Source organism: Mus caroli, unplaced genomic scaffold (assembly GCF_978045245.1).
Source record: "Mus caroli unplaced genomic scaffold, Mus_caroli_1 scaffold_10, whole genome shotgun sequence".
NCBI lineage: Eukaryota > Metazoa > Chordata > Mammalia > Rodentia > Muridae > Mus > Mus caroli.
Genome location: NW_028227265.1, coordinates 120,775,934 through 120,801,316, shown reverse-complemented (window position 1 = coordinate 120,801,316; position 25,383 = coordinate 120,775,934). Strand labels below are relative to the sequence as shown.

Sequence of the window (25,383 nt, the reverse complement as noted above, 5' to 3'; positions counted from 1 at the left end):
AACATAGTTTCTAGTGCTTATTAAGTATAATTTGTATAATTTCTACAACAGAGGCACAGGTTTAGTATTTTCCAAAGATAATACTTGATGTTATAATTCTTTTATCAGCACAAAGTAGTGTCTGTAAAAATAGCCAGTAAGTACTAATTCACAAGTATATATGGTGTACATAGAAACCCTGTAAAAAGTATGAACTGGAGGAAATATAGTACAGCTCTAAGGCTTCTAAAAGGAAACCACCCTTCAGACTTAACAGAACTTAAAAAAAATTGCTTAAACATATGAATTTAAGACTTTACTTTATTCAGCAAAATCATTTATTTACAATGGGGAATGCTGGTTTGATTTTGTCAATGAAAGAAACAAAAGTCCGACAGAGACAATGCTGCACTGCAGGTTATTTCTGTAGCAGGTGACCAACTGTTTCCTTACCTGTTGTCAGGAACCTCAAGAACCACAGCATCCCAAGGACACTGCACTAACAACACACCTCAGGTCCAGTCAAACCCTGGGAATCTTGCAATGCAATTACCAACTTTTTCTTTTTTTATAAATGCATAAAAAAACAAAAAGTCAGCAAAACCAGCATTATGACGTAGTAAACAGAGTATAACTCCGAAGTCAGTGGTCAGTGAACACCTTACCAGACCAGCCAGTCACCAAGTGACCTGCTCTTTAGCAGGCCCAGCCAGTACAGAATCCCAACAGGTGCAAAATACACCACGTCTACAAGACAGCAATGATCTGATAAGGACTTGACTTAATAGAGGAAAAGAGGGAAAATAAAGGGATTGCAGAGCATAGCCCCTATTAGAACAAGCTAACTTTCCAGATTTTCCAAATTAAAAAAAAAAAAAAAAAAGAAAACAAAAACAAAAAAACCACTTCAACATGAAGCTACAATACGAAGTTTTTTCATTTTTCTTTGCAAAAAGTTGAGAGTTTGCCATTCAATCCTGGGTTTTTAGTGAGAAGGACAGTTTTGGCCTGGACTTCCCCTTGCCCAGGATAATTTTTTGTTCTTCTTTTTGCTGTCGCTGTCGCTCTTGTTCTAGTTTCATCCTTTCCTCGTGAATCTTTCTTTGCTCTTCAACAATTCTCAACTGCTCTTCAGCCTGGAAGTAAAAACGACATCCGTCAGTCCTGTCTCTCAGTATTTCTCCACTACCAGGTAATAACCTAATAGTCTATCTAAACACACACAGACCAGTAGGGGAACAATAAGTAAGGAAAGAATTATTTAACTAATCCTACTTATTTTCTCTACTTCAGTTACAAAAAAATATATTTTATAGACTTCATGTCTTGATCACAAACTTGGTTCTGTCTTGATATACCATCTAAAGCCATGACACACTTAGTCCCAGATATGGTATCTACTCAATTACTGTATTTATAATTAGACATGTACAAGAACTGTAGTTAAAAATCCCCACTATAGTTCTATAGTATTAAGTCAACAGTAACCAAGAATTTAGCCAGGCAGTGGGGGATCTGAGTTCAAGGCCAGCCGGGGCTACGCAAAAATACCCTGTCTGTAAAAATAAAATGAACTGTTCTAAGACCCAGTTTCTTGGAAAGAAAAAAATTAGCAAAGGTTTTAGCCTAGCTGATTATAAAATGCTATCTAATTTCAAGTCCGCTGCAGAGTTAACAGTGCCTTCCATCACAAGCAGTTGACTTAGCACTGCATGGCTCTTACACAATTCCTTCTCTTCATCACCGTGGGAAGTCAAGCTGCTCTCACCACTCTCCTGCTAAACCCTTCAACCGCCTTGCTTTGTGTGGGTCTGACTTTGCCCCTTCTAGAGGACATTAGGCATCATTTAGCTGGTGACTCTGGATACCACAGTGGGAATGACACCCAAAGGGTAAAGGACAGGGACAGTGCCATGACAGCCTGCGCAACAATCAGCACCCTTAATCTCAACAGTGTCATTAGAAACCCTTGAATATTTCCATCAGTTATTTTTCCCAGGTGACACTGACCTAAAACACACACTGTCCTTTGAGCCCTTCCATTCCCTTTCAAAGTTACATTTGCAGTCACTGCTTCTGCCTTATTTTACTTGAAGCTGTTTTCAAGATGGTAACAATAAAGATGGTAACAATAAATCCAGTGATTTCCCATTATTTGATTCCAAACTTCTGTCCCCTCAAGTTTATTATCTTCATCCACACGGTGCCATACAAATCAGTAACAGTCTCCGATCATCATCACTCCTGTCCTCACAATACTATTTTTTCAAGTAAAATGCATTGTAGCTAGAGGCCTTTGGCAAAGGATGGAAATGACTATTACTGTTATGGAACACAAAACATGAAATAATGTCCTGTAAGCATAGCTAACAAGAGGAAAATGGGAGGAACTTAGCAGCCTCAGGGTGGGCCAGATAAAAACTCCAGAGCAATGATGGCCACTGAATTCTCTGCCCTCCTTCTAGGCAACTGGTAGACTGGTAAACCATGTACCAAAGAGAGCCCAAACTCCATGGAACCTTTGAGGATCAAGTTCTAATTTTTAAGATCACATTTATGTATTTATTTAGAACATAGAGGAATACCTCACATGGCTGAGTCAAAAGTCAAAAGACAACTTACAGGAGACAGTTTTTTCTTTCCATCACAAGGTTCTGAACATCAAACTCAGGCCACTGGGCTTGAAAACAAGAACCTTTACCCAGCTTCTGGTCACTTCTTTTCATTTACTTGAGAGAGGGTCTTAAACTGTAGCCTAGGCTGACCTCAAATTCATGGTAATGTCCTGAAAGTACTGTGATAATTCCTAGGCTTGGTCCTGCCCTGATGCCCCCCTGAAAGAATCCATCAGCTGGCTCCTGACCAAGCCGCTCACTCTTTTTTACTCTCTTTGGCTTTGAGTGTATTTTCACCTCCACTGTCACCATACTAGTTAAAGGGTATACATTTTATCTGCACCTAAAATGCTGATACTGTTCACCCTGTACACAGTACCGAGAGACCCCTTTGCCTTCAAATTCCCAGTGATCGCTTTGGAAAAAAAAAAAAAAGAATACAGCTGAACTTCCAAAATTACCATGCCCTGTTAAGTGCCACTAAAAATCTACCTACACCAAGAAAAGTCATTCAAGTGGCTATCTTCCTTAGGTTCACCACTGATCACAACACAGAAAGAATGATGTATCTGGGGCTGGAGAGATAAGACCTGTGGATGAAACCATTGATGAGGACTACAATTCAGATTCTCATAAACCACACATAAATGCCAAGCAGGTGTGGCAGCAACACCTGCAACAAGGTGTCTAGCTGAAAACTGGTGAGCTCCCAGTTCATCAGGCTAAGAAGACATCCATGTTAACTCGGACGTAAAACCTTCATGCTAACTATCCATCTCCAATAAATCACCTATCTGGGTGCCAGCGCTAGAGAGGACCTTAAGATGGAGCCAGGCAGTGGTGGCACATGCCTTTAATCCCAGCACTTGGGAGGCAGAGGCAGGTGGATTTCTGAGTTCGAGGCCAAGCCTGGTCTACAGAGTGAGTTCCAGGACAGCCAGGACTATACAGAGAAACCCTGTCTTTCTTGAAAAACCAAAAAACCAAAAAACAGAACAAGATAAAGTTGTCTAAATGTAAAAAACAAAACAAAACAAAAAAAAAACAACCTATTTCAGTTTCTGGAATGTTGCATAAACATATCTGTAAATGTGAAAAATTTATAAATATTGTATGTATGCAAGCTAGGTGAGACTTGATGCTGTCCTCAATGACTTCTTTGCTTTGCTTTTGGGACCCCCGGCAATGGGCCTGGTTAGGCCTGGAAGACTGGGCTATCATGGCAAGTTAACAGGCCCAAGGATATTCCTTGTTCACACCTATCCAGGCTGAAATTCCAAGCTTGAGCTGAAGGACACATGTGCTGGGATCACATCCAAATCTTCACATTTACATAGCAAGCTCTATTCTGACTAAGCCATGTTCCTAGAACCCCAGATTCATAATTTTACAAAAGTATTTAATTGTATAGTTTAGAAAGGAAACAAAGAAGGCTAAAAAAAAAAAAAACAAAACAAAAACAAAAAACATAAAACACCTGTAAAGCAATATTGAATGAACACTTACGAAAAAACAAAACAGGGATGGTAGTGGTGGCTGGAGAGATGGCTCAGCAGTTAAGAGCAGTGACTACTTTTCCAGAGACCCAGGTTCAATTCACAGTACCTATATGATAGCCCACAACCATCTGTAACTCTAGTCTCAGAGAATCTAAAGCCCTCTTCTGTTCTCCGTGGACACTGAACCTATGCGGGTGCATAGACTCACATTCAGGGAAACACTCACAAATGTAGATAGAATATTATTTAAAAGCAAAAAATAAAACAGAACTAGGGAGACTGTTCTGGTGTTAAAGTGCTTGCTGTGCAAATATGAGAATGTGAGCTCAGATCTCCAGCACTTGTGTAAGAAGTTGGGTTCGGTGACTGTTCCACATCTAGTGCTAGGAGGATCTTTGAGGCTCACTGGGCAGTCATAGTCTACCTGAAATGATTAGTATCAGGTTCTTCAGAGAGATCATCTCAAGATGACAGGCAAGGCTTAGGCACTCAGTATCTACTTCTGGTCTCCTCCTGTGTGCCCATGTGTGTGCCCTCTTGCACACACACTTAAAATACAAAGAAACACTCTCACACACTCTCATTCTTGTGTTATCTATCATCAGAGGAGAATAAAACCACGGCATATTTATATATGCTTGAACATGCATTTCAAGAACTCTGGAAAAACAAAATCACAACTTGAAAGTCTACTTTGAAGGTGGACAAGTAAGGTTTAGACAGAGGAACTTAACTTTGCTTAATAACAAACCAAAAGACAAGACTTTAAATGTGATTACATTACATGAGCAAAAATTCAGTAGCAAAAATTTTGCCTTAGCAAACCATGCTACAATGAGCTCTGGTCTCAGCTTCAATTAGTCCACAGTCTAAGATGCCCTTATGAACTGCTGTACAGGAGGACTGCCACCTCGGATAGCCTAGATAGCTCCAGCACTAGAAGCAGTCAATAGAAGCCTTTCCTTTTCAGTGAATTAACACATAAGCTATGGAGGCAAATGCCCTGTGCCCATGCATTCGCATGTCTTAATGCTAGCTTCACATTCCTTGACAAACAGAATCCTCAAACACAAATTAGGCAAGCTCACCTTCTTTAATACCAGGCTCCCCAATGATGGAAAGTTAGTTTGCTATCTAGTCTATCCGTGAGCCTCGACAATACCTTACTTGCTAGGTATTTTCCTAAGCCCTGACTTCCTCTAATTAACTTCCTAGCCCAGCCGTATAACTTGTCTTCTCCCCTGCTTGTTCCCTGTGTGACGAATAAGTTTTTGAATGGGGAAGAAAAGAGCACAATACCCACCTTATCCACAAGGGATTATTTAGTGGATATCTGTGAGGCCAAGGTTAGTGTCCACTACACTGCAGTCATTAGGATCGCTGTTGATAGCCAGTATGCCTAGAATTCTGCATACCACTGCCTTAAAGTGGCTGGTGAAAAGATGTCACAAAACTGAAAGTATTTGTCTTAGCGTAGCATAAGGCCTGGTTGTTCCTCCCAGCATCTTCTGTACCATCTAGTTTATCAGAGCCTACCTACACAACATAATTAGCATTCTCTTTCCTGGACTGTCTAACTCTGTAACAATCTAAAGGAAGAAATACTTTTTATTCGTAGTGATTAAAGGAACAAGGGGAAAGAATGGAAGATTGCACCAACAGTCACCATGTCTTCTAGACTATAAGCCCTCTAAGGCACAAAGCTTGATTGGCTCTGCCATTTGTACTTCTAATTCCTGTGCTTAGTTTCCTCCCTGGAATGTATGTACTAATGTAAATCTCATTTTTGGCAGGAGAATGTTTAAAAAGAAATTAGTATCATGCATGAAAAGGCATCTTGGATTCAAGGTCACCTTCAACTACAAGACCCTTCCTTCCTCACAACCTAAAACTGTTTAAAATGTGATATGCTGGTGGAACCTTTATACACTTTTCAGGTGGTATGGGATGGCAAGCCTGTACACGGGCTAAGACATAAGCACCGCAGTTAGGCTGACCTTCATCTTCCTGAGGAAAATGTTCCACCTCCTCTAGGGTATTACTCACACCATCTAAGAGAGAATGCATGCTCACTGCTTCTGCCTTTACTCCTCAAATTTAATCACTTGTAAACTCCAACTCTAGATATTTCAGGATATTCTGTATTGCCTAGAATGACAGTTAAAGAGTGGGATTTGAGGAACAGTCTCATAGCTTCAAGACCTTGCTCTGTAACATTGACAAGAAAAATGATGTCTTCAGTGTTTTCTTTTGACTTTTGCTAACATTTCACATTAAGGGTCGGTAGTGAAGAGCACTTGTTGTATGTTACTATTGCAGAGGACCCAGGTTCAAATCCCAGTGACCTCAGGGTTGTCCACAACCCTTAATCAACTCAGTTCCTGGGATTTAAATAAAACCCTCTGTTGACCCCAGACACCTAGCAAACACGTGGTACACACATATACACGCATATAGAAGAAACTGAATAAACCAAATAAACATTAAAAATTAAAAAAAAAAAAACTATTTCACATTTAAAAAGAAAAAACCTCTATACTATATATAAATGTCTCTTTTCATCTTCTGCACCCCAAATTCTTTATCTTGGGGAAACTTTGTGTATATTGTTATTCATTTCCTTCTAAATGTTTGGAAGTTTCCTTCAAGGCCTAGAGCTCTCTGGCACACTCATATTCAGAAGGTCTTCCCCCATCTTGCTCCCTCTAGGCCCTACTTGGCAGGTTTGACCAATTTATCAATTCTCTCTAAAGCATCTAACTGCTACTTGGTGGACATAAGAACCATCTTCTCACTTTATTTCTCTTCAAGTCAATCTATGCAATGTCAACACATGCACCAAGATCTAAACATCTTTTTATACTGTGTTTCCAAACACATTAACAGAAGGATAATCAGTGTTTTCTTCCCTGATTTCTCATACAGAAACCCACCCCTCATCCTGATTTCTTAGTGACTTCATCTCACATTAAATTACATATCTGGTACCGACCATCCCGAGGAGTGTACACTGAACTGTGACTCTAAACTATTACCTACTCTTTCCTGGACTGTCTAACTTTTTATTTGTAGTGATTAAAGGAACAAGGGGAAAAATTGAAGAGTGTACCAACAGTCACCGTGCCTTCTAGATTGTAAGCCGAAAGTCAATTTTTAAATGTCGAAAGTGACATTTAGTATATATATATATATATATATATGCTTACACCTTAAAGGTGCCCTCTTTCCAGTTGTGTGGATTTTCTGTGTCTATTGTATACAAAAATTGTTTAAAAGACAAAAATCACAGTCTGCACTATTTAAGGTATGGGATGAGAGCAGCAGGTCTTCAGCCAGAATCTTTGGGGCAAAGTCAACTCTCCAAGCCTCTGGCCAGAGTAAAATCTGTTCCATTCCAAGACTAACCTTTAAGGCTACTATCATCAAATCTCTGTTCACCTTCCCATGAACATTCCCCCTGTCTGTTTTCAGTCTCACCTAGCAGACTTTCCTGTTAATTTAATCTCCTCAGAAACTAAGTGTTCTAGGCCCCTCCTGCAGCTATACTAGAACAATGATATGGGGTAAATGTAAAAAAGGATTTTATTTCTCAGTTCCAGGTCAGTATTCAAGATGCTGGCTATCCAGTGAGGAGCCTGTGACTACATCACAATCCATGACAAATCAGCACTGACTAAGAAGGAGTAAAATGGATCCAGAGCCTCAAGACCTAAGTACTTCACAAAGGTCCTACCTCAAGACCAAAGTAAACTGCACTTTATAAAGTGCTTCAGTGAAAACAACAGCAGCACCAGACACACTGGGACGCCCTCCCTACAACTCCTTTCTAGATCATCTTCATTCCTGAGTATCACTGAGATGGTCTGGGACCTATGCAACACACGGAAAAAGCTGTCTAGATGCAAAACCTTTCTAGAGCAAGTTCTTTGCAAAACGCAGTATTTTGGACTTTATGTTTGGCTTGCAGGCTCATGTGTGTGCACCTCTGGTGCTCACAGAGGTCAGAGAAGGTAGTGATCCCCTAAAACTACAGTGACAGAGAACTTTAAATGGCCAGGAATTGAACGTAGATCCTCTTCAGGTGCAAAATCTATTCTTGCCCACTGAGCCAACTATCCAACCTTCTGTGATCATCTTTTGCAATCAGGGCAGCCCAGACTCTCCTAAATAACCAAATGTGCTAGTTTCTTTTCAAGTTATTTTATTCGTCAGCCTCTTTTTTGTTTGGTCCTCTGGGGGTGAGACGCCTTACCTTTTACACTTGGTTTAGAATCCCTGTGAGTTCTACCTTTCACACAGCGGTAGGACATAGCTAACTAGCCAAGGACCACTCTTCCCTCCAGCTTCAGATAACACATTTTAAACACTTCTGCACACCAAAGAAGCCCCTGTAAATAATCCACATTCTACAGTCTTAAAACAACAGCAACAACTATGTACTTCCTATTGTGTGCCTCAAAAGCTTCCAGTTTCTGCGCGATTCCAAAGAAGCTCAAAGCAAAGCTTTATGCTGGAGTCTATGTCAGCATGTGTCTTAGGGGTTTTACTGCTGTTAACAGACACCATGACCAAGGACAACATTTACAGGAGGACCTAAGAACGCTGGATCTTTTCCAAGGGCAAACAGATGAGGTCTTCCAGACAGATAGGACTAGGGTATTAAAGCCCACGACTACAGTGACACACCTACTCCAACAAGGCTATACCTCCTACTAGTGCCATTCCCTGGGCCAAGCATATACATTCCACTCCCTGGCCCCCATGAGTCTACAGAGGCCATACCTAGTCATAGCATAATAAAAAATAGATTTAGTCCAACCTCCAAAGCCCCCAGTCTATAGCAGTCTCAACAACGTTAAAGATCCAAAGGTCAAGGTCTCTTCTAAGAGTTACTGAATAACACTTAACTGTAATCCCCAAAGCAAGACAGGTAGAAACCAGCTGGGCAAACTCTAAACTCTGCATCTCCATGGTTGCTGTCAAAGCGGTTCTCAGATCTCCAACTCCTTTTTCATCTTTGTTGACTGCAACAAACTGCTTTCTCCTGGGCTGGTTCTACTCCCTGTTAGGAGCTTTCCTCAGCAGATAGCCCATGGCTCTGGCATCTCAAATTCTTGGGGTCTCCAAAGCAATTTCAATGTTACAGCTTCTTGTTCCAATATCTGGAATCCACACATGATCTGGGCTCCTCCAAAGGGCTGGTGTCACTTCTCCAGCCCTGCCTTCTGTAGCATGCTAGGCTCAGGCTGGTCCACTGCACTGCTGCTGCTGTCCTTAGTGTCACTTCTCCAGCCCTGCCTTCTGTAGCATGCTAGGCTCAGGCTGGTCCACTGCACTGCTGCTGCTGTCCTTAGTGTCACTTCTCCAGCCCTGCCTTCTGTAGCATGCTAGGCTCAGGCTGGTCCACTGCACTGCTGCTGCTGTCCTTAGTGTCACTTCTCCAGCCCTGCCTTCTGTAGCATGCTAGGCTCAGGCTGGTCCACTGCACTGCTGCTGCTGTCCTTAGTGTCACTTCTCCAGCCCTGCCTTCTGTAGCATGCTAGGCTCAGGCTGGTCCACTGCACTGCACTGCTGCTGCTGTCCTTAGTGTATTCTCCAGCCCTGCCTTCTGTAGCATGCTAGGCTCAGGCTGGTCCACTCCACTGCACTGCTGCTGCTGTCCTTAGTGTGGTGATCATCCTATGGTACTGTCATCTCCAATACACTGGAGTCTTCTGCTGCAACTAGGCTTCACCAATAACCTCTCATAGGCTCCCTTTATGGTGCCAAGCCTCAACTTCTTTGCATGGCCCCCACTTCAGTTCTGGACTATCAACTGCAACTGAGATGCACCTTCACCAAAAGTCCTCCCTGGCCTCTCACACTGCCAAGCCTCAGCTGTTCTTCATGATGCCTTCAAAACCAGTACCACCTGGGTGATTCTTACACATTATCAAGTACAGCTGCAGCATGAGGTAAAACCCTTGGTTCTCTCTGGAACACAGCTTCTTCCTGCTCTAAGAAAACACTCCCCAGAAGATTTCACCTCAATGATGCTGGTCTCTTCTTTATCACCACTAATCTTAGTTCCATCTAACCAGCATCAATTGTCCCAGTAGTCACTTCCAGTCTTGACTCTAAAGCCAGAGCCACGTGGCCAAAGCTGCTGAGCTCTGCGGCTTGCTGGAGTTAGAACATGGCCCCTTTGTTCTATTACACTATCACCAGCTTTCTGTTTTCCAGCTCTTTCACTGACTAAGCTTGGCTATCCTGGAACTTGTTCTGTAGTTTTTCTTTGAACTCAAGAGATCTGCATGCCTGTCTCCTAAAGCACTGAGATTAAAAGGTGTGGCCCACTGAGCCTGTACTTGAAGTTTTTCTTCACCTAGAGCTTACTCTGCCCAGGCTGGCCTTGAGATCTGCTTGGCTTTGCCTCCTGAGATTAACGGTTTGTACTACCATACCTGGACCTAAACTTAGCTGGGTGGTCAAGGTCACCACTCCCTTAATTCAATTTAATACCCTTGAACACAGGATTTAGCTCCAGTCACTTCCTGGTGCCCCTTTAATACTCAAACCAATTTTTTTATATTTTTCCTCTCTAAACTTGCTACGAATGTTCAAAATTCTCCTCATTAGCCAGAGAACAAAGTCTGTTGGGCTTTTTTGAGACTTCCTTTGTCAATGCATATAAATCTCTTTACCTTAGCCTCAGGTAGACTCTTCAGACAAGGGCAAAGGCAGCCATAGTCTTCACCAAAATACCACAGAAACAGTCTCTTGGCCACGTATAAAATTATCCCCTCTGAAACCTCTAGAACCAGGTTTCCACAGATCAATCGGTCTCAGCAACAAAGTATTGCATAGTCTTACTAGGACTCTCCATTAGCCCCACTTAAAGAATTTCCAAATCCAAAGTCCACACACACTCTTCCAAAAAGCCTGGTCAGGCCTATCACAGCAATAGTCCAGTCCCTGGTACCAACTTCTGTCTTAGTTAGGGTTCACTGCTGGAAACAGACACCATGACCAAGGCAACTCTTATAAAGATAACATTTAACTGGGGCTGGCTTACAGGTTCAGAGGTTCAGTCCATTATCAATCATCAAGGTGGGAGCATGGAAGCATTCAGGCAGGCAAGGTACAGGAGTTGAGAGTTCTACATTTTCATCTAAAGGAGGCTAGGAGAAGACTGGCTCCCAGGCAACTAGGATGAGGGTCTTAAAAGCCCATGCCCACAGTGACACACCTACTCTCCCAATGGTGCCCTAGGCCAAGCATATACAAACCATCACAGCATATTATCAGAAATGCACTCCCTTGGAAATGTCAGGAGGTCCTTGAATGCTTCTGGCTTCTGTAGCCTCCAGGGACGACACCGTCTAACCACATAAATCTTTAAATCCACTTTTTTTTTTTAAATGGAGATAAGACCTCCCTAATACATAGCCCTGGATGTCCTGGAACTGCTATGCACCACCATACACAGGTAAAGAAAACATTTTGAAATCTCATTCTGCTCTGTCCTTACTTCAGCTTCTGATTTATGTCATGAAGGTAAAGAAAAATCTCCCTCTACCTTACTCTTAAAAGGACACATGTGATGACATACAAGAAATAATTGAGAATAGTCTTATTCTCACTAAATCACACCAGCAAAAAGCTCCCCATGGTTTTGACCATATAAAGCAACATCCAAACATTCTAAGAACTAGGTATGTGAACTTCTCAGTCTACTATCACATACACTCAGAAATAAAACAAAACAACAAAACCCTTTATTTTCCTTAGAAGTCTTTTCAGAGTTGCAAAGTGAGCAATAATTTATACCTAAGTATGTACATCTTTTAGACTTCCAAACGTGGGATTTTAAACCTCTCACAGTGATACACTCACAAGGGTAAGTAACCTGTCTCAGTATTAAAAATATCTGTCAATGTGTACTTTGCACTGATTTCAAATCCTGAACGCCCACCTACTCAAAATGCATTACCCTAATGACGCCTAGCTACAGTGATCCAGAGATGGCTCAGATCAATCTCTATACTGCATGGATACTACACAGGCATAGGCAGATGCTGAGATTCTTCCTGGTAACCAGACAGAATACATCCCTCTCCACAGCAACATCTAAATCTGCTGGTAGCATGCCTGTAACACTAAACACAGGAGTTCAAGTGCAGCCTGGGATACTGAGATCCACCTCAAGAAGAGAGCACTAGAACATAAAATCCTGCTTCCTTAGCACAGTACCTTACGTTTATAGGCACAGCATAAAACCTGGAGAAAACACCAAAAAAAATGTTAATGTTTCTTTAAAAAAAAAATAAAATGGGCGGGAGAGAATGCTCAGTGTGGTTGCACAGCACTAGGGTCGGAGTCCACATCTCTGTCACAGGTCAAAGTGGGTCCTGGTGGTATGCATTCATCTCAAACTTGTGGGCTCAAACTGAGGGTGAAGGTGGAGGCAGGCAGATCCAAGAGCTTTACCCCACCAGTCTGCTAAAATGATTAAGCTCCAAGTTCTGTAACATCCCATCACAAACAAACAAACAAACAAACAAACACAAAAGGCCTGAAAGGGACTGGGGGAAAACAAGCAGCGCCCCCTCTGGTCCCCACCAGTGCATGCGCATTCCAACACAGACAGAGGAAACTACAATTCTGCATTCATAACTCAAACTATTGGAAAACAGCTGGTTGTCGATTCAAGGTCAAAAACTAGGAGTGTACCTGCCTAATGAAGCCAGCTCCCATTTGGATTTGGGGATTTTACAATCAAATGTGTGTGTTACGTTACTTGGGTTGTTTTTAATAGAAAAACCCGTGAGAAAGCAATGCACAGACAAGAGTTAACAGTGGCTTTCACAAATCCCACCTGACTAAAATATCCCTTTTACTCCTCACTGAACTCCATAGTTAACTGTTATCATGGGGTGCCAAGATAAAGTTAACCAAAAGGATGACTTAAATGTACGCCCCTTGCTAACTATCTTTACATGGCCGTAAAAATGAAACTCATTACTTATAAAAACAAAAAAACAAGTACAAACTGGAGAAAAGATGTAAATTATATTTGGAAATACCAACTAAAGCAACACATTGGCTCATCTTTGTTCCTTCTAAAAGGTATGAATATGCTATTTGTGAGCTAATGTCCAATTATAATAGTCAGATTATAGCTGCCTACTTTGTACATTACGTCTTTCCTGTTTAGAAAAGTTGTCTGAGAAACAAACAAACAAATCTTATTTGACTGAACATCTTTCACTCTTAAGAAAAAGTACTGTGTGCAAATGTAGTTTCACATGAGTAAATTTTACAAAATACATTTCTGGAAGCAGAATTTAAGGTTTGTAGTATATACCTATGTACTTAAGCATTCTCTGAACCTTGCATATTCCCATCTAAATGCGCAGGATCACCACGTAAGTGTTTCCATTACTCTATCTTAGTCAACACAGAGTATTTCCTAAAGAATAGTTCATTTATCATGTCATATGCAAATAATGATGTGAATGTTTTTGCGTTATCAGGAAGCTGGTCTCTTCAATTTTCACAATCGGTTATTCTTTCAGAACTGTAAGTACCAGGTCCATTGTCTCCTCTGGCCTGCCTCTTGTTCTCACACACACTTTTTGGCAGGCATTAGGCTGGCTCACCCAGCACCTTTCTGTAACTATTCTCAGAGACTCCACCTGCTACTCCCTAACTTACCTCAGTGCCTTGACTATTTCACTTCTTTACCTTGGGTTCCTTCTATCCAAGGTCTAACTCAGAAAAAGATAGCTTGGAAACGTTTCTGGACACCACCCCACCACAATTAGGTCAATTCTATCCTATTATCTATACCATTTAAACATTCCTGTATCGTTAACTTTTCTTGCCATCAGCTGTCTCCTCAATAAATTATGTTAAATGATTTACAGAGCATAATTCCTTATCTTCCTTCCAATGAACTTTGACAACAGATTTTAGTGAATGGTTTCCTCTGCTAGAATGTTTCCTATTTCTTGTTTTCTACAGTGTATAAACAACCATATTCATTACAAATTCCAGCAGGCACAGCTGCTTTCTCAGCCAGGCAAGCACCATAGTTGATGTAGCTGGGAAGTTCTGTGTGTATGCAATGACCTACTGCTTCTCCTTCCCTTTCTCAAGTCCTTCATAGACAATTCATCTTTGACTCTCTCAGGAAGGACTTTCCACTTCTACAAGCAAAAATTTCTTCACCAGCCATTTCTTTTAAAGTTTTTTTTTTTAAAGATTTAATTATTTATTATAGGATTACACTGTAGCTATCTTCAAACACTCCAGAAGAGGGAGTCAGATCTCATTACAGATGGTTGTGAGCCACCATGTGGTTGCTGGGAATTGAACTCAGGACCTTCGGAAGAGCAGTCAGTGCTCTTAACCACTAAGCTATCTCTCCAGCCCCCGTCACCAGCCATTTCTAAGAAGCCCAACATTATTGGAGTGGCCATAAATGAGTTGTATCCAAAGTTTTTATCAAAGTCACTAGAAGTCCAGGTATTTTTCAACTGAATTTTACTGTCAATGTCATCGGAATGATGTCACTCCCTACAATCTACCAGCAGACATCTAGAACTGTGCACATCAACCCATAAATAGGAATAAAGCATTAGAGGGATTACAGAAACATGACCTTATAAACAGGCTTTAAAAAATGAAAACTGGCCAGTAGCTTTTCCTCTAGACTGTGGTCACCAATCTCCAAACACACACACACACACACACACACACACACACACACACACACACACACACACCAATAACAACCACCACCACCACACCAACAACAAAACCTCTAGAAAAAAAAAAAGCGTATTCTTCATATGGGTAAACTAGTAACTCTTATGGGTAGACCCACACCAAAGTGAGGACTATCTAGGCAATTCTCAAGCAAAACCTAAAGCAACCACCTGTTCCTTTTACCATGTCCTCATAGAAATAGTTCACAATCATGATCTTCTAAAGTACCAGACATATTTACCCTTCAAAGTTCCATCTCCCAAATCTGAAATAAATGTTCTCCTTTCTTTAGCCTGCAGTACAAAACTCTTCCCTCACACATGCTCTAGGACCAAATACCTTTGTGCTCTTCTGAATAGTCAGTTTTTAAGGAAATTAACCTGTTCTTCCCCCTAAACATAAGTCTCAGCAGCAAATACATTTCTTGATCTTGTTATTTCTACTGCATTCAATTCAGACTTTTCTAGAATTTCTCTTGGGTTGTTGTCTACACTCGCAGGAGCATTATCTTTCTTGGAGTTTTGAACTATCGTATATTACTCAGTCTCTCCTTATATTGGCCAGTTATAGTTTTTAAATGGTATGTTTAGTCTATACTTCTGTTTAGATTATAAATTCAAAAGAAGTAAATGGTATATAGCACACCTGGAATTCCAGCACATAAGTAGAGGCAGAAGGATCAGGAATTCAAGGCCAGCCTGAGATATAGACCTAAGGCTGGGGGGGGCGGGGGGGGGGCACGGGAGTGGGGAGGCTAGAATGTACTATTCTTTGATCAAATGGACAGTCTTCCTTCTGTCTAGTGATGGAGTGCTTATCTGTCAGCTATCTAAAGAACCTGGGTGTTGTGTTTGGTTTTGTTTTCCCTGATGGTTGGTTTCCAGGTCTAAGAAATGTTAATGTTAGGACTGAGTAGTATATCTCCTCCAGGAACTGTTTTAAAGCACTGAAAATGTTATAATTCTCTCCAAAACTCAACCTCCTCAAGGTTCTTCAAGTAGTCCTCAGAACTTCATCTAATGACTCAGCACAAATCCACTCAATCTGGAAGACCGCCTCCCAAATGCACAGCACTCACCAGTTTGGCTTGTGCTTCTGCGATTTTCCGGTTATTTTCTTCTAATATCCGCTCCAGTTCCTCACGCTTTGCTCTCTCTTCCTCCTAAAGGGGAGGACATGTTGCGATGTTAGAAAAATAAAGTGTTTGCCTCTACAGCAAATATTTACTAATCTTCCTCTCAGCTCTGTTGATCTGACTTACAGGGCAGCTCTACAGCCACCTTTCTGTCTGACAAATGATATACTGTGCAGCCACTAAAAAATTGGTTTCTAACACTAGATTTAAATCATCCCTCCCAGTCCAAAACAGCAACCGACTAAACCCTCCCTAGTAGTCTCCGGGCAATTATTACTAATACTTTAATATCACACAAATCAACAAGGACAACTACAAAACTGGATAGTATTTACCAAATTAAAAATATATATAAAATATAAATAAAGTGAATATTTGTCTCACCAATTATGGATACCTACGTATTCTTTACCTATACTCCTTTAATCAGCATTAAAAGTTGAGTATTTACTGTCTTGTCCAGTGTCCTGCAGAGTGTGCTCCTCGGCTGCCATACGCGCCAGCTTCCTCTTTAAAATGATTTGTACTGTTAGCTTGGCAATACCTGCATCAGCAGCTCAACCATTTATAAAGAAACAACATACAAGGAAGGCTGAGCTGAGGAATGCAGATGTTTATGGTAAGAAGGAACAAAAAATGTAATTCATCATTCCTAAGGCAAACAATTCATAAGAAAAATACATTTACTGTTAGTGAAAAATACAAATGGTAATCCATACTAAGGACTGCTTCCATGGGGCATGGACTTAACATCAGATGTTGACAATCACTAAAGGCAGCTTATATTGTTCATCTACAATCTGCACTCAAATTCAGGAATCCAGGGGATGCACAGTCAGGAAATAAAATTCTGTCATTTTTTTTTTCTTGGAGAATTTAATGAAGTTTTATAATGCAAACTATATGAAGATTGCTTGATGGTTTTGGGCAGTGTTCAGATCACAGCAGACATACTCAAATGATTTTAGTATTTGGAAAGACTGTAGAGGATTGTGTCCGTGTTAAAAAAAAAATGTTAATATGAAACAAAAAGCAAATGAAGAGAAAAAAATCTTGCTATGATTAATAACTCGCTACAAGATAGCACAATTACTCCAAAAATATCTCCATTATTAAGGGCATTGATACAAATAAAAATACCATACACTGAATTTTAGTCTGTGAAACAAACTACAGACAGGTCTATATAGTTAAGACAGGACAAGGGAAATGCACTGTACAAGCAAAGCTTACTAGAAAGCAGAGATTTAACACAATGTCAACTTGTCCACAGTAACGCCAGGATGAAAAATGACAGTAAGTCATGTGTTTAAGCCGAATATTTACAAATTTATGTTCAAGAAAACATTAACTACAGATTCCCTGTGTCACACAAATGGGATCTGTGTGTTTATTAACAAACTGTGAATGGACACTCAGGGCTGGGAAGTGATTAGCCCTGAGTGTTTCTGTGACTTTCGCCACACTTTATGATCCTGGAGTAATCAGTGCAAACAAGCCATAAAGCTTCAGTAGCAAATTACTGTCTCACAGAAAGACATTTTCAACTTCTGCTCCAGCTGCTGATAAAACAAATCATGTGTTTAGCTTGACTCCAGACAAGGACAACCTGTTCCTTCAAAACTCTCTAGAGAAAAAAAGGAGTTGTTAGTAGGTACTTTAAAAAATAAAAATAAATAAATAAATAAATAAAAAAGATGAACAATCTGGACATTTTTCCTTAAAAGATTCCTTGAAACACATTAGGAGAATGGAGGGCCTTATAATCAGAATGCTAGATTAGTCCACTGTGTTGAAAGGATTGAGGGAGGGGATGAAGGATAACAGAAGGAAAAAAGAACAGTAAGAAAACCTACGTATCAAAAGCAGGTGCTGTCACTCAATGTCAGGCCCTGCTCTCTGTAATCTGACTGAAGGCAAAGCCTCTCACAGTCTAGGTAGCAGAGTGATAACAGAGAAGAAAATGCAACCGCGGGTGGATCTTTAGCCTTTTCCCTTTACCACTCCCTGGTTCCCGCTACCCTCCCAAAAAAGAATGTAGTCCTGCAGCCATGGCAAAAGTTTCAAACACTTCTCAAATATGTAAGCCAGTTCCATCGGATCAAAAATATCCTTGAATAAGTTTTAAGAAAGTAACTTTTAAGTACCAGTCAGCACTTCTGGCTAAAAAATTATCTTTCGCAGCCATGTAAGTTTAGATGAGAAAGGAATCAGATAGTCGCATTCCATCTCGTTCTGGACTGAGCAGGAGGCACACCTGACACTGAAAGTTTTGCCATGGACTGTCTCTACTTTCCAAACGACCGAGCGTTACCTCTCTGGCTTTTTGTGCTGCAAGCTCAGCTTGTCTCTGTCGCTCGAGTTCTTCGAGCAACTGCTTTTCCATGATGCGTTTGGCTTCTTCAACCCTTCGGAGAACTTCTCGCTCGATTTCATCCTTCCTTTTCTCCAATTCTTCCTCGACCCTTTTTGCTACCAATTCTTCCACTCTTCGTGCTGTTTCTTCCTCAATGAGTTTCTCTTCTATTTCCTGCTGCCGACTAGCAAATAAAAGTAGAAAAGACAACTTAGTATTTTAAAGAACCTAAGAATTAGAAAACTAACTTTTAACCTACTACTAAACTGAGTCTCATTTCTTATAGCCTTAATAATTATATAGCTTATTTTCACATCACACTAAAATAAATAAATAAAAACCTGCAGCCGAGATAATACAGAAATTCAAATGAAGATAAAAATCTTTGTGGGGGGGCAGGGTCCACACATTTTAAATCTAGAAAAGCTAGTTAGCATAAAAAAGAATCTAAATCATTAGATTTATTTAGGAACAGAGATCTGAAACAGCATCTGCTTCTGCTAGAGTCCATGGTGCACTTAAGTGCTCTATCCGAGGTTGAGCTGCAGGAAGCTACACTCACTTTCCCTGCTCCGTAAGTAAAGAGCAGACAACAGAGAGACTACCCACTTAATAGCTGTGGCTTTTACTCTGGGTTCTGAACTTCTAATCCTGTTGTGCCTTTTCCTTCTTGGATATTTAATTTTAAAGTTGTTCTGGAGATCAGAATAGAAAGGTAAAAATCTATTGTATTATCAAAGCTAAATAAAGTATATTACTATTCTCATTATTTTCATTCCACTGACACAGTGTGCTTATTGGCTGGAAATAATTTTTTTTTCTAAAACATCTACCAAAGGACTATCATGGAAAAATTGTACATTTTGATAGTCACTGGTCCCATACATCTATTTTGAGGTTGGTAGGAGGAAAAACCTGAAATGATCTTCCATTTTTATTTAGTCAGATGTTAAATGAAACTATTTTGGGTAGACTGGAAGCATGTTAACACCACACTGACCTTTAAGTATAGCTACTAGAGAGTATTAAGACACACATTCTGATCGCACATTTCTACCTAGCAGTGGGCTAAGCAGTACTATGTGAAGAATGAACAAATTCAAAGGTTCTTAATGATGTATCTAAAACCAAAAGAGGGCAATTTATTAATACCTTTCCCCAAATTATCAAATTAACAAAAAAAAATAACTTACAACTTTTACCTTTAGAATCTATTTGACATACAATATGAGTGTATGACATACAGTATGAGTCATTCAACTGATGTAAGATGTTGTAGTCTCATGTGACGTGACCATTAAACACTCTGATATATTTCAACTCAATTCCTACCCAAGGGCTTAATCCATCATTTCAGTTTCTACACTTACCTCTCCTTTTTACGAGAGATAGTAGATAGGACAGTAAGTTTGGTTTTCCTCAAGGTCTTAGTTATTTCCAACACTGTGAGGACTTATCTGTAATTTTAATATTTCCTTCCCAACTACAATTTTCCAACAGTGTATGAAAGCCTAAAGTTTAACACATCCCTCCTTTTTAACTTCCTATCAAATAAAGAAATAATTAGAATAAGCCCTTTGACTTGCAAACTTTATATGCCCCAATATAGGGGAATGCCAGGGCCAAAAGAATGGGAATGGGTGGGTAGGGAAGTGGGGGGCGCTATGGGGGACTTTTGGGATAGCATTGGAAATGTAATTGAAGAAAATATGTAATAAAAAATATTAAAAATTTAAAAAAAAAAAGAATAAGCCCTTTGTCAAGCCACCTGGTAAGAAACAGCAGATATCCTTAAAATGACAAACTACCCATGAGGAACAAAGACAATGAACACAGATCTCAATTTAATAGCAATCATATAGAGTGGTTTTCCCGTCTACTGAAAAGGAAAAAGAAATATGAAATAAGATAGCAGCTTTAAACTGTATTTTGGGCCACATAAGGATAACAAAGATTACTGTGTACATGCAGTTTCAGTTACTTCTATAAAATCATGATGCTAAATGTAGTAAAGCCTAAGGAACTCCACTCTTGGTGATCAGGGTGAGGTGGAGCAGAGTGCTAAGTAGCTTCCTTCCATCAAGACTCAGATGACAGAGATGGGCTAGGGGACGGAGGGAGGGAGAGACAGAGGGACGGAGGCACACAGATAAAGGCCTAGGAGAGCTCATCAGCAGAACATGAAACTCTCAGTCACTTTACCAGGTATTTGGTAAAAGTGCAAAAGACCCTTTTTTGGATCAAGCAGTCAAGCCACCCCTAAGCAGCAGAGCAAGAGACAGCAATGCCAGCCACAGATTTGGCTGGTATGATAAGCCAAACCCATTCAACTTTTTACTTTCAGCAAGAGTCAAAGCAGCTTTACCTGTCAGTATGGCAGTCTTTATTCCCAGTGATCACACCAGAGGGCAGGTGACAGGTAATGAGTTGCTCAACTAAGGTGTCAGATCTAACTGTAGCTCAGAGGTTTTATAGTCTAAAGCAGTGCAGGACGAGAACTGGCTGCCCCCTTTTTTGAACAGGGCTGCTGGTCTCCCTTTGTTCCTGGGGGAACTGTAAGGCACCCCAGCATGCCTCCAATAACCTTATTTATGCACCATAAATGAGGAGTGGGCAAGGTCCGGGCTTCTCAGGACTGCTACAAGCCTCACAGAACATAATTTTGATTGTTATTCTCAAAAAGACAAAAATGCATCTTCAGGACCCAGAGATAAATATCAATTCTGTTTCTAGAGTCTGTGGCAAAAAAAAAAAAAAGTTCAAGTCCGTATTATCTTACTCCTTTTCTACAGAAAACTCAGAAAACCAACAGGCACACAGACAACCAATTTAGGCAACTAGTATATCATCTTCACTGATGGCCAAAGTTAACAGGAAGCCAACAATAACAACGCCATTAGCCCAACCCTTCCATTAAACCAACAAACGTTCTTCAAAAGGAAGGCAGCCAAAGCAACCCTGGTCCTGATCTCACAGAAAGACTCACAGATTCTCTGAAGCCCCTCCTCAAAAGCTTCTGCCCTCAGTGCCAGACAGAGTGCCTTGCTCACGGGCTCCTTGGGAAGGGAAGAGAGGTGGTTCAATCTTGCCTTTCTCTAAATTTCTCATCCCTGGAGCCCAGTGCTTAGCTAAGAAACTCCTAGGACAAGTTATTGAATCAAGATCAAGGTTTTATCAAGTGGCAACAGGTCCTCATTTTTCTCATGTATTTCAAAGATGGTAATTGATTAAATAAACCAAACCAGGGGTGGCTAAGTGAGGGCATGGCTCGCTAGGTAGAACTGATGCTGTATTTTAAGATATCCTAAAAACAAGGAAACTCAGATCTTGGAACCTGTAGGAATTGCTTAGTAATTACTAGTAAACACTAATTACTTCATACCTAACAAGGTACTAAACACTGGGCCACTTAGTGTTTATGTAGCATGCCAGTATTTAAAACTCCTGTTTCTGAGGTAAATTATAGCCACTTTACTGAATAAGATGAATGCTGTGTGGTGACATAATGAACCTTAACAGACCCGAAAGCTAATGGGCTTAAATCTTTAGTACCCAGCAGTTTCTCCAGGAAAAAGGTGAGGCAAGGATGGGAAGAGAATCAGTGCCAAAGTGACGCAGAGGTCTTGGTGCTTGCTCCACCACTGTCTTAAAAGCTCTACGCTCCAAAAACATTTAGGTTCACGGAGTAAACTCATTCCGAAGTTCTTTACCCTCAAAAATGAGCTCTGCTTATTTGCCTAAGAATCATGAATTCCAGTTCACCTGGGATACTCTTGGGCTCCTGATTTGTAATTCAGGTAACACTAAGAATTGAAACTCAGATGTCACTGGCTGGAGGAAGTTACCAGGCCAATGATATGATTTGCTACAGGTTATTTGTTCTCTTTTCTCAGCAGTTAGCACAACTTAAAAGAATACATAGGAAATGTTAATATTGGTATAGTATGTGGATGGGAGATCACGATACTTGGCTGAGACCCAAGGGCAAGAGGAAGATCTGATTCAATTTTGAGCCATGTGAATTAGCTCCTCAAAAATGTGAATAAATGTAAAAGCCCACCTTTTAATTATGTTATTGAATTATTTTAATGAACGAAGATTATAATTACTGGATTTCTTATTGAACTATTCAGCAAGCTGTGCCTGACTCACTCTCAGGGAAAGAACTAAGTACTTGATAGCATCCCCAATCTTCACAGTAAAATGGGACTCCATTTCACAGACAAACTCAAATGATTGATTTAAGGCCTTGCAATTATACTAGTCTACAATTATCAAAACATTTAACTTTGTCTTCATCTAACTCCAGACTCCATGAAAACATTCCAGGCACTCAGACTTTTAGCGGCACCTTGTTCCACCCTGGACTATTTTTTTTACTGCAAATATACATTCCCTGATGTTTTTTCAATCCTTGGAACCAACTGCTCTTCCCTTTATATAGTCCCCATGGCACTCTATCTATTCCCCAGTTAAAGTAAAGCCCTGTCACCACCTTAGTTAGCTAAGCTCTTTTTTATATACAGAACCTAGGTGTGTCAAGACTCCTGCTTTTCCCTCTCAACTACACTGCCTGACAGTCTGGTCTCATTTAAGGCAACAGAAGGCAAAGAATAGTTGCAGTAATAACACTATAAACCTGACCGCTGACTCCAGGTTTGCCTGTATCCCACACTCAACTGTATGAATACAAATACTAAATACTTTTTCAGTCAGTTCCTTTTCCAGTCTAACAACTGATCTTGACCACTCTCCCTCTACTTCCCTTCCTTCCATTTTGTTCTCTCGGGGAATCGGGAAGACAGCTTACTCCTTTGGTCCACATATACCCTACAGGCCTGACAGCCTCACCATCTCCTACCCTCCATTCCTGATGAGATACTCCAACTGAATTTACTACCATATTATTACCAGCCATCTGAGCTAGATCATAATGTCAGAAGGAGCAAATCGATCGTCTTTCTATCAACTGATCCTGGCACTTATTAAAGGTTCAGGAAACTAGCTGAATGAACTAGCCAACGAATACTTGTAAGCAAACTACTTCCCCTCACTCCCAAGGCACCATCTCCATTGTCTTTTCAGTGTATTCTCTGCAAAACAGACCACACTGGAGCAGTGGCTATGCAGAATTTAGTATTAGCATTGGCCGCTAGCCCTGTCCCTTCCTTTCCCTTCTCAATGCTAATGGCGTGGTTGAACACAGCTCTATGTACGTTTCATCATTTCATCCCATGCTGTCCATGTGCAATGTGAAGATTCCTTTGTTTTCACGTGGAAAACTGTCAACTGTCACACACAACTATTTCAGTTCTACTAGGCTACAGGCTTGTTCCAGACCCTAACAGGATTCTATGTGGCCAAGGTGTACTGAGAAACAATCTGGTAACAGTACAAGCCAAGACTCCAGTTCCACTACAGTGCTTCGCTGTGTTCAATCCCTTACCTCCCTCCTAGGGACTTCTGGAAAACCTGCCTACCACAAAAATCTGCCTTCTATTTTTTGCAGAAAATAGAAACCCCTACACAAGTCATATACACAAACTACCTAGTTCCTGCTTCATAACCACTCATTCAAGTCTTCAGTTAAGAACTCCGGAAACGATGGCTGGCTTAACAGGGAACACATATGCTTAGTATTACTGCTCCACGTGGCGGGGGGGGGGGGGGGCTGGGTACATCTTTAAAAAAAAAAAGTACTTCACAACGTTCAAGTTTACTCTGGTTGGGTCATCAACACCTACTTTTACATCGAAAGCCGCCTCACTCAAAACCACGTGATCTTTCCCCAAATTTCAAGTCCAGTCCCCTGATGGTAACCGGTTTTGCCCTAAGTGAAAAATTCGGATAAGAGCACTCTGAAACTAGAAGCATTTAGGCGGGCAAAGAGCAGGATCAAGCATGCTCACTAGAGGGGCTGAGGCCAAGACAAAAAGGAGAGGGCACGGAGAGGCACCCCGGTGTCCGCTGCAAGTTTGTGCATCTGCCTTTGAACGACCGTATGAAAGGAGGTTCAGAAAGGGCCCACACTCTCAAGCCGGGCGCGCCCCAGGACGGACCCCCGCACAGGTGCCCTCCGCTCCAACGCCCCGGGCCCGGGGATCCGCAGCCCCGCCAACCTCCCGCCTCGCGCCCTCAACTCCGACTTCCGGGCCGGCGCTCCCGCCCCGCCGGGCCCCCGTGAGCGCGCCCCTCACATTTTTCGCTGCCGCTCGAACTCCGCCTTCTTCTCCTCCTCCTCCCGCTTCTGCTTCTCGTCCAGGCTGCTGCGCTTGCTCACCGTGCGCCCGAAGATGTCGATGCGGTCGGGCGGGGACGAGGCGCGCTCCCGCTCGCGCCGGGATGCCGCCGCGTTGGTGGAGCGCGAGCGGGAGCGCGACTCCCGCCGCCGGTTCCGTTTGCTCTCCCGGGACTTGGAGCGCTTCCGCACCCGCTCCTTGTCCCGCGAGCGCGAGCGCGAGCGGCTGCGCTTCTTGTTGTGCTTGGAGCTCTTGGTGTGCTTAGAGCGGGACGAGCTCCGGCTCCGCGACCGGCCCATCCTCGCGCCGCGCGGCGCCCGCCGCCTGTCGCCCGCTGCCCGCCGCAGGCCGCCCCCTCGCCGCTGGGAAGCGCGGCCCCCCGCCCGCGGACCCTCTGCCTCTCCCCAAGCGCACCCGCCACGCACACGGCCGCCTCCGCCGCGAAGGCCTAGCAGGCCCGGCCGGGAGTCCCTAAGATGGCAGCTGTGGCAGCACCGGCCGCCCTTCCCACAATGCCCCGCGCCGAGCGTGCCGGCACGAGCCCCGCCCCCTGACGACGTCGCCTAGGAGGGCCGGCGAATGCGGCCGAGCGCGCTCGGCTCTTTCCGCCGCTGCGTGGCAACTAAAGCGAAGGATGCTGGCCAGCCTTAAGGTCTTTAACTTTCACCTCAACAAGACCCACAAAAGCCTTAGGAGTTAGAGAATATTTATGATGAGCCTTGGCTGAAAGACCGGATAAGGCCCGAGTAATTGGGAAAGTCCTGTTGTTTCCTTAGCCAGCACTGAGAATGTATCAGTTGTGAGTTGG

The 25,383-nt window shown here is 41.9% G+C and overlaps 1 protein-coding gene across 4 annotated transcripts; it reads right to left on the bottom strand.

Moving 5' to 3' along the window:
- Positions 1–282: 282 nt before the first annotated feature.
- Positions 283–25,077, bottom strand: Arglu1 (arginine and glutamate rich 1). 4 transcript variants are annotated; one of them, XR_015048699.1, is made up of 5 exons: positions 24,534–25,077; positions 18,295–18,520; positions 16,382–16,489; positions 15,924–16,007; positions 899–1,115 (listed from the first exon to the last, which is right to left on the bottom strand). XR_015048699.1 is itself a non-coding variant. In XM_021170805.2 (4 exons), exons 1-4 carry the CDS (start codon positions 24,872–24,874, stop codon positions 951–953), a joined length of 816 nt encoding a protein of 271 aa, XP_021026464.1. In that variant the 5' UTR covers positions 24,875–25,077; the 3' UTR covers positions 283–950. The 4 variants fall into 4 exon arrangements, 1 of the variants encoding a protein (XP_021026464.1); XR_015048698.1 differs by having other exon boundaries at positions 283–1,115; positions 15,924–16,489; XM_021170805.2 differs by lacking the exon at positions 16,382–16,489 and having other exon boundaries at positions 283–1,115.
- Positions 25,078–25,383: the final 306 nt, after the last annotated feature.

Coding starts and splice junctions, on each gene's coding strand:
- Arglu1 (XM_021170805.2), bottom strand. CDS start 24,874: ATGGGCCGGTCGCGGAGCCGGAGCTCGTCCCGCTCTAAGCACACCAAG. Junction 16,008..18,294: donor CAGCACAAAAAGCCAGAGAG/GTAACGCTCGGT, acceptor CCTCCCCTTTAG/GAGGAAGAGAGAGCAAAGCG. Junction 1,116..15,923: donor CAGAAGCACAAGCCAAACTG/GTGAGTGCTGTG, acceptor TTTTACTTCCAG/GCTGAAGAGCAGTTGAGAAT.